Source organism: Atta cephalotes (assembly GCF_000143395.1).
Source record: "Atta cephalotes unplaced genomic scaffold scaffold00033, whole genome shotgun sequence".
In the NCBI taxonomy this organism is placed as follows: Eukaryota; Metazoa; Arthropoda; class Insecta; order Hymenoptera; family Formicidae; genus Atta; species Atta cephalotes.
The window spans coordinates 1,104,630-1,115,199 of NW_012130097.1; the positions used below are offsets into that span (position 1 = coordinate 1,104,630).

The 10,570-nt window shown below is 32.7% G+C and overlaps 1 protein-coding gene across 1 annotated transcript in view; it reads left to right on the forward strand.

The window, feature by feature from the left end:
- Positions 1 to 5,672: 5,672 nt before the first annotated feature.
- The window catches only part of LOC105621349 (division abnormally delayed protein), a 56,139-nt gene continuing 51,241 nt past the window's right edge, over positions 5,673 to 10,570 (forward strand). Inside the window, exon 1 of the mRNA XM_012202814.1 lies at positions 5,673 to 6,016. Coding sequence (XP_012058204.1) covers positions 5,791 to 6,016 — 226 coding nt within the window. The 5' untranslated portion in view covers positions 5,673 to 5,790. The remainder of the gene's footprint in view (positions 6,017 to 10,570) is intronic.

Here is a 10,570-nt window from a genome sequence, read left to right on the forward strand (position 1 = left end):
TATCTCAACTAGATTTCTTAATATAAAATTTAAGAAGATTCTGATTCATTCATCTTTCAATTCTCAAATTTATTTCGAATTATTACAGAAAATATGTAGAAAGATGAATTTCTTTTTGAATTCACGATTAATTATCATAGTGCTCTCTATAATAATGTGCTTTATTACGATCAATGAATATATAAAATTTAGAAGAAATTTAGAAAATTGTTGGAAAGGCCACTAAAGACACAGGATATGATGAACACTTGATGGAAAATCACTTTACCAAATGTTTAAGACAAGAAATTATGAAATAGGCATGTACCCTCCAATACGAATACAAACAATCAATTCTTCAGTAAATTAAAGCATCATCTTCAGAAATCTGTAATATTTTTCTATAAATGCAATTTCGTTTTGCATTCCAAATTACAAACAATGACAAATTTTCGATTGATATATGTAATAAACAATATTTTTAAACATGTTTTTATTTTTTTTTTAAACTGTAGCCTTTTATCATGATGGAAGCACTGGACATACTATAGGTTTACGAATAGCTAATTTTTCTGATCACATGTAAAAGACATCTCGTTAAAAAGATTTTAACCGTAAGTTATTATCGTTTCCTAACTTGTTGTGAATATGGTGCATTTAATATTGTTTCTTCATCATTTTTGGAGCTATTCACATAAGATGAAAGACAAGATATTATGATTATTCGGTTATATAGAGATTATTTTTCATTCAATTATTATAAAACATTCTAACACATATCACATACTCGAGATGACATTTAAATATTTGGAGATTTTAAAATCTAAGTAATTTTTTTTATAAATATACACTATATTTAACAATAATATATCATATAATAAAATATAAATTTACGAATTGATTTTATATAGATAAATCAATATATTAACAGCATTGGTTGATATCATTAACTATATTATATATGTATATTTTTACAAAAATCTTATAAAAGTAAATAAATTCAATTCAAATTCTTTACATTTATCATTTTTTTCTTTTAGGCCATGATGTTTCATCAATGTATGATTAATTTTAATTTTGGTTTTTTACTATTTATCTTTTTCTAATTCTTAGAATTAGATAATGAGCAAATTGAACCAAGAATAAAGTTAATCTTTTATTTGTGTAACCGCTTTGAAAGCTTATATTTATGACTGCATGATGTATACAATATAGCATATACGTCTCTGACTTTTGGACTTCTTTCCGTTAGTTTATGGAGAATGATGAATTGTTGCATGCAAATTTCTATTCGTATGAAATAATACGAATATAATTAAATATTGAAATATTTTTTATTTTAAATTCATAATCATGTAAAAGAAATTAACTACATAAATAAATCACAATTATTAAAAATTGAAATTATATAAATGATCGTCGCTCATAAATATTTGATTTATAAGATTTAATGTTCTTTAATCTTTTATAATAAATAACTACACACATAAATAACTACATACATATAACTACATACATACATATTTCCTTGTAACAGCTCAAATCATGGAAAACGACATAAGCTAATGATATTGTTACTATTAAATATATCAGTGTTAATTTTGAATCTAATATATTATTGGGAGTACAAATAAGTTTCCGCCGTTTGCAAAAGACGACGCCACTAATAAACTATAGTTAAAATTGTTTGATGTAAAACGACATACCGTAAGATTGGACATCCGGTAACCATAACCTTGAAATATTAGCGATTTTGTATCAGCATCATATATTTTTTTTGTACGAAAATGTCGAGTTTTGAGCCGAATAAGCGTCATTTGTGGGAACTTTTGATTTAATTTGAAGACATCTGCAGCTGAGGCTCGTAGATTGCTTGTAGAAGCAATCTGGTGATGTTGTCTTAAGTGAGAAAAGTTGTCGTGAGTGGTTTCAAAAGTTTAAGAATGGTGAATTTGACGTTGAAGACAAAGAATGTAGCGGAAGGCCGAAAGTGTACGAAGACGCGGAATTGGAAGCATTATTGGATGAAGATTTGTGCCAAACGCAAAAAGAACTTGCATTTACATTAGGAGTAGACTCAACAAACAATTTCATATCGTTTGAAATCATTGGAAATGATTCAAAAGCAAGGGACTTGAGTTCCATATGAACTGAAGCCGAGAAACGTTGATCGCCGATTTTTCACATGTGAAATGCTACTTGCCAGGCATAAACCAAAGGGTTTTTTGCATCGTATAGTTACTGATGATGAAAAATGGATCCACTACGATAACCCAAAGAAGAGGAAATCATGGGGACCATCTGACCATGCTTCAACATCGAAAGCCGAATATTCATGGAAAAAAAACTCATGTTGTGTATTTGATGGGATCAGTTTGGTGTCGTGTATTATGAGTTGCTCAAACCGAACGAGACATTACTGGGGCTCTCTACCGAATACAATTGATGAGATTGAGCCGAGCACTCAGGGAAAAACGCGCCCACTACTACTCCAGGCATGACAAAATTATTCTCCTGCATGATAATGCCCACATGTTGCGCCGGTCAAAACCTACTTAGAAACACTCAAATGGGAAGTTCTACCCTATCCGCCGTATTCTCCAGATATTGTTCTTTCCGACTACCACTTGTTCCGATCGATGATGCATGGTCTGAACAGCACTTCATATGAAGATACCAAAAATTGTATAGATGATTGGATAACCTCAAAAGATGAAGCGTTCTTCCATCGCGGTATCCACATGCTACCAGAAAGATGGGAAAAAGTAATGGCTAGCGATGGCCATTACTTTGAATAAAATATATATATTATATATATATATTATGTATCGTTCTTTCACAATAAATGCTTAATTTTTGATTAAAAACGGCGGAAACTTATTTATACTCCCAATAATTCTACTTATTTTTAGTTTTTACGCACATATCTTATAATATTGCTTTTTTATTATATTTTTACTTAGTTTTTTCTATATCTTAATTTAGTCTTGCTTTATTTGCTTATTATTAATTATTTTTGTTAATTATTTTTGTTGTATTCTAAAGCTATCTCTCTCCATATTCCTGTTTTATTACATTATTTTTAGTATTTCATTATAATAATATTATTATTCGTTGTATAACATAATAAATATATCTTTAATTATAACAAATTTATACGCTTATTCATAATACTTCATTATTTTTACAAATATTTTAATTTAGAATTACGTGCTTACAAAAAGAAAGAAGTTGGAAGAAGAAACACTAAAAAAATTCGTTGAAGTCTTCGAAAACTGTGGCCTTTGTACTTTAATGAGTTTTATATAAAAATAAAATTTTTGCCCTTTCTCAACTGAAATTCTGTTGCTGATGTTATTAACAATAACTAAAAATTATAGTTTCTAATAAATAAGTATAAAATTATTATTAAAACTGCACACATATTAAATTATTAATATATTAAGTGTGGGAAAAAGTTAGATGTAACGGGAAAAAAGCCACGAACTTTTTCCCACATCTAATATATTATCATTTTAATAATATCAGGTATGTAAATATAAAACCGGAATTTTTTAATAGAAAATACACGTTTATGAAAATGATAAAAAATATTTTATTCGAAATATTGCCCATCGATAGCTATACATTTTTTCCATTTGTTTGACAATTTGTGGATGCCACGCCAAAAAAATTGTTGCTCTTTTGAGCTAAACCAGTCATCTAGCCATTTTTGTACATCTTCGTAAGAAGTGAAGCGCTGCTGAGCAAGTGCGTGTCCCATCGATGCAAATAAGTGGTAATCGGACGGAGCCAAGTCTGGTGAGTAAGCCGCATGCGAAAGTATTTCCCAACCAAATGCCTCAATCGTTTCCTTGATCAGTTTTGCTGTGTGTGATGGTGCATTATCATGAAGCAAAATCACTTCGTGTTGCCTTTTTTGATATTCTGGTCGTTTTTCACACAAAGCTTGATTCAAATTGATCATTTGTTGTCGGTAACGTTCAGTATTAACGGTTTCGCCAGGTTTTAGCAATTCATAATAGAGCACACCTTTCTGATCCCACCAAACACAGAGCATTGTCTTCTGTTCATAGCGATTTGGTCTTGCAGTCGATGTCGATGGTTCGCCTGGAATTACCCATGATCTTTTACGCTTAGGATTCTTAAAATATATCCACTTTTCATCGCCAGTCACAATCCGATGAAGAAATGACTTTCTTTTGTACCTGGCGAGCAGCATTTCGCAAGTGGTTTTTCGATTTTCCTGCTGTCTTTCATTCAGTTGTGGAACCCATTTTCCCATCTTCTGGATCTTTCCCATGGATTTCAAACGTATGGAGACGGCTTCTCGTGTCACATTCAATTGATCCGCGAGTTGTTGTTGAGTTTGAGCGTCATCCTCATCCAACAATGCTTGCAATTCGCTGTCTTCAAACTTTTTCGGTGGTTTTCCACGTTCTTCGTTTCTCACGTCAAAATCGCCACTTTTGAATTTTTTAAACCACTCAAAGCACTGTGATTTACCAAGAGCATGCTCACCGTAAGCTTCGACAAGCATTCGATGCGATTCTGCAGCAGTTTTCTTCAAATGATAACAGAAAATCAATGCTGTCCGCAAATCGTAATTTCTAGGCACAAAATTCGACATGTTCAATGCTATTACAAATTATATTGTTGTATGAAACTTGTATTGTTGTGAGTTGAAAATCTTTTCAGATGTCAGAACAAGGAATGGCGTCAATGACGCCGTCTGAAGGCAACTACATTGACAGCTATGGCCATCTATTGGTAAATTCCGGTTTCATATTTACATACCTGGTATACATTGTTTATAGATAAATATATTATCTGTCAATAAGATAGGCAATAGTTTTCTCACTGAGCAAGGAAATCTCTTTTACCGACCATTGGCAAATTCACCGTTCACACAAATATAGTCTTTGTAGATCGTTCGCAAGAGGGCGCTGCGCCTCGCGCGCTATCTGGCGGGTCCGTTCGAATATTCGCCGGCATATCAGTCGAATCAGACGCTTTAGTCGCATCGAGTCGCCCGTAGGAGGTGTTTCGACGCCCGTTCGGCTCGCTTCCATCTCGCGGTTCGCGTTCACGGTACAGCCTTATATGTAAGATAGGCCGCACGTGTACACACATATATATATATATATATATATATACACACTCACACAACATACATAACACTCGCTCGCACACGGACACGTAAAAAATACATATGTGCGTTTCGTATTGTGATACGAGTCGAGTGGCCAAGCGTGCATGTGCCGGGAGCACTGCTGGATGTACGTGATCGGCTGGCCGCGTCGCTGATCGCCGCGTCTCTGACTCTCTCTCTCTCTCTCTCTTTCTCTCCTATCTTTCTCCTCCTTTTATTCTTTTCTCCTCTTCTCGCGTATCTCCTTTTTCTTTCTTCTCTCCCCCATTTCCTCGTCCTCCATCTCCGTCTCACGAACGCACCAAATGTTCGCGCCGCATGCACGAAGTGCCCGCAGCACCGCCGCCACTCGCTTTCGTCGCCGTCGTCGTGCCGTCTGACGGCGCGTCCGCCGTTCGGCAAACGATCACTGCGTTCCGATACGGTGGATGACTCCGCCAGGAACGAATTTGTAAAAGAAGAGGACGAATAAGAAGAAGGGAGGCACAAGGATACAGCCGCTATAAAGTGAAAGAAAGAGGGGACGATTTTCACGAACACGCTCGCGAAACATTCTTCTGTCGCACGCGATTTCCCTCGCGAGTTTTTCCTTCAGGTTTCCATCTCTCTTTCTCTCTTTCTCTCGCTCTCTCCATCGCGTCCGGGGCCATTTTGCCAAAATGAAAATAACACCGCGAGCCGCTTTTCGCGGATACCCCGCGTCCGCGGTCCTGCTCGCTGTCCTCATCTGGTGCCACTGCATGTTCTCGATCGCACACGCGAGATCGCACCGCTTGAAGACGACGTCCAACGGCACCGAACTCGTCGTCGACTGCGAGTTGGTCAGGCCGTTCTTCAGCACCAAAAACATCACGCTCGAGCTGGCCGCCGCAGATTCTCCGAGGAGTAAGTAGATCTTTCGTATGTTTTAAGCCTGAGACACAATTGAAAAGCACAGGCAGCAGAGAATAACAGATTTCAACCTAGCAGAAACTGTAAGTATATCAGAATACACAGATGGATTGAAAGCTGTTATTTCCTGTTCTTATTGCCTATGCTTTTCATTGTGTTCAAGACTTTAAGCATGAGATAAATGAAAAGCACAGGCAACAAGGAATAACAGATTTCAGGCTTTTATCTGCTTTCGTCCAACTGATGAAAGAGAAAAAAAAACAAAACAAAGTTAAAGGGCTGTGAGCCAAGCTGGATTTTAATAGTAGTTAAGTAATATCATTAAATTACAAAGTGCACGTGATGGAAATGTTACAATATAAAATATAAACGATAATAAGTTAGAAGCAAACGTGAATTATAAAATCTGAAAAACGTTTATTATACATAATACTTTGTTTTTAACAATAATTTTTTAGATCTAGTTATTAGGTTTAATTATTAAAAAATTATTGTTAAAATTATTATGAAAGTTGGTTCATTCTCGGTGTTGTATAAGATAAAGATTAAAAAATGCAGTATATTATGCAGTATATTAAAAAAAAACTGCACGTCATCGTACAATGTACATTAATTCTTTATGTTAAATGCACCGTCGAAAGAATCTCCGCGAGACACGCGCATCGGAGAGCTGCTGTCGGATAATAACGTCAAAATCAGATGATTCTGACATTTCTGTCAGATGGACGTGCTGAGCATTGTGCTCAGAAAAAAAAACAGAAGAAATGAAATAGGTAGATGTCTCGAGAGAGGGAAACAAGTCGAATAAATTTGGAGCAAATTGATTAAATAACGTCCATTTTTATCAATGTGATTTAATCTCGATTTACTTTTTAGTTTTTTCTAATTCTTAAATATAGAACCAGAAATAGATAGAAAGTAAATTATCAAATGTGGAGATTAAAGTTGACCTACATTAGTAGAAATGAATATAAGAGCGAGAATATTCTAATTAGAATAATTTATATACGATAATTTTATATAAACGTATGTATAATTTAATAAATTGTAATATATTAGGTATGGGAAAAAGTTCATGGCGTTTTTCCCGTTAAATGTAATGGGAAAAACGCCACGAACTTTTTCCCACACCTAATATATCTCTACATTTAGACTGTAAATTTGGAAACACTTTTAAAAAATTGACATTTCTGTAATTATTTAGTTAAATATTCATAACAACGTATTTTTTAAACAATAATTCTTCAGGTTCAAAGGATCTAATGAATTATTATTAAAAAAATACATCATGTTGTGAATATCAGAATAAAATCTCAGAAATGTGAATTTTTTAAAAGTATTTTGAAACTTTTAGCTTGAAAGGTATATACAAGTATATATTTAATATACGGAAAAAGTATATATGGATATATAATATAATATCATATAAATATGATAATATTAATTGAGACCATTGATATTCAGCCGAATTTAATGTAATTTAATTAATTGATATTTGTTGGAGCGAAAGCGGCCGCGAGTTTCGCAAAGTACATTTCTTTCTAGAGTTGGAATTCGATGTTAAATTTAAGTATCGCAAAAAAGTCGTGTTTACTTCAAGTTGGAACACATCTAATAACTCGCGACCGCTGCGAGTATTAGCATAATAATTTCTACTAATTGGACAGTAATTACACTAATAATGTCATTGGCATTGTTAGTTATCAACATTATATTCGATACTAACAATATCCATGGCTATTTTAAAGGATTATCAAAATTGTTGATGTTATACGTAATTAATATTCGATACTTGATATCATTAATATTAATATTGTTATCACATTCAATATGCAGTCATAATATGCCGCCACCGATATTTCACGTCGAAAGGTATGATTTCTGCGTGCATAAATTTGCACGCGCTTTGCATGCTAATTAATTCCATTCTCATCTTAGACATGCAAGTTGCAGTTTTTCTCGAAAGATCGACAAGTGCTGCTCAAATTAATGAGTATTGCATCTCTAATTATGAGATTAATCAAGAAAATTATCACAATTATTTATCTAAAAAACATCATCAGTTAAATATTTGGAAAAAAATCATAGTTTTGCATTAAAAAATTCTGGTTTATATATCTCAGAGAATTCAATTAACGAGTTGGATATTCACCTAGATATCGCGATACACGTTTCGTTTGTCGATCTGATTTTTCTTCAGGAACCACCTCAAAGTGTGAGATTCGATACAGAATTTATCATAAAAGCCTCGCGGAATTGAGATCAAATATTTGCGTAATTGAATTTGGATACTCCTCGAATAAATTTGAATACGAAGACTTTCCGAAGATCGCTGTCATATCGATTTAAATCCTGCATGACTGGTTCCATAGAGAAGGAAAATTTGGTAAAAGAGAAGTTTGATGCGCACAACGATTTTTCAGTGTGAAAAAATTAATCCGTAAAGTCATTTGCATCGGCATATCGTATCGGCTCGTATCGCGACGCATCCATTTTTTTTCTCATCGATTTTTCCCTATCTACTTCCTTGTTGATCTCGTAAATTATGATGTTTCTCAGAACTTTGGAATTAGTCCTATTGGCTAACGCGAATCCGACGCAGCTCATAGGTATTGCATAACACGCTTCTTTTTCCATCAATCTCGCGAGTTATTCGTTTACGAAACAGTGACTTATTTTTAACAGCCTAAAAATAAGAGAAATGTTATAAATCTCGATAAGTGACGATGACATTCTATTTTTCAGAGGGAAAATTAATGTTCTCCAATAATTATATATGTACATATTCAATTACACGTAAATTAATGTCACATAAGTGTTATACACTTTTCTTTATCTTGTCTTTATACTTTCATTTGTGAATTGACTCGTGTCAACCTGTTTCTTGATTAAACTATTTATTCTTTTCATTTTTTTTATTTCTACGGGATACATTTTAAATATTTCTTTATTTTAACAATTGATATCAGTAACCAGTTAATCTGGTCACTACTAATTTTTACATTTAATTTTATATTCTAGCTAATTACATAAAATTATATATATACAATCTTACAATTTTTGATTAATAAGATAACGTAAAATTTTATTACGTGTCTCTTATAATATATATTATAATATATATTATATATTTTTTTCTTGTCTTTATATATTGCATTGTAAATTGACTCATAATTATCCCTCCGACTAAACTAGCTCTCTCCATCAAATTTATATATTTTTAAAAGTATATCGAATATATTTTAAATATATTAAATTTATTTTAACAATCGACACCACTAATCAGTTAATCCACGCTCATTACAATTTTTGTATTTATTTTTATATTCTATAGTTATTTACAATTACACTGAAAAAAATTTCTGATAGAAAATGGACGAATTTAGTTAAATTATTTATTAGAATTTTATAATTATGGTTCATATGATATTTTTGATAAAATCTATTAGAATTCTTATTTTTACCAGAATAATTATATCACTCAGAATTCTAGTAGATTTATTTTAACCAGAAAATTCTGAAAATTCATTCATTTTCTACCAAAGTGCTATTATATTTAATCCAACCAGATTATTTTTCTCAGTGCTACTCTTTTTTTTATTTTTATTTTTTATATTCGTCTTCGCGTTTAATTGCCGATTTCTGTATTCAGCCATACTTTTATTTCGCGCTGTACCCGTATATTTTTAAATTCGATGCAGCGTTCAGTCGTGAAACCGGTTCGCTCGCAGGCAAAGAGGAATGCACGTCACCGAGGGATTTCGATCGTTCGCGACCGCGTATTTTCTGATCTCGGTCGAAATTATCGCGCGGAAGCGTTATTATTGCCATACGCGAATATTAATGTAACGCACTATATGCATCGGCCTGTATTTAATATGCAAATGTAGCGAGCGCGTTGAATTGAAATAGCTATTTGAATTTTTTGTGAATTTTATTTCCTAAGTTCTCACTGGCGTGAGTTAAAAAATCCATTCAGTAAAGTAAATGTACAACTTTTTTTCGTGATCGTTCGTTTTATTTCTACATTTTTAAATGTATTTTTCTTTAAAGTTAAAATTATGATAATAAATGTTGCACTCAAGAAAAAATTCGCACATTGTGTATGAAATAAAATCCTTTCCAACATTGTTACGAAATCGCTGTCAGTTCTGCTTCAATCATTTAAAAACTAATTCAGACTATTTAGAGTTGTTGATTCAACTCTAATCCAATTCTGGATTAGTCACAACTCTAAATTAGTTTTTAAATGATTGAAACAGAACTGACAGCGAGTTCGTAACAATGTGATAAGAAGTTTATTAACTTTATTTTAACTTTATTTTAACAATTTTTCCTTGACTGTAGTATCATTATTGATAATTTTTTATTTCTTTGAAGAAAAATATATTAAAAAATTTAGAAATAAAATGATCCTCAAAGAATCGTGAAAAAATGTAAAGCTGTACCCTTCTTTCTAGTATATTTTCACGAAGATTAGGAATAATCTCGAGAATGGCTCAGATTAAGGAAAATGGAAGAATTGATAATTTCCTTATAAGAAAGAGA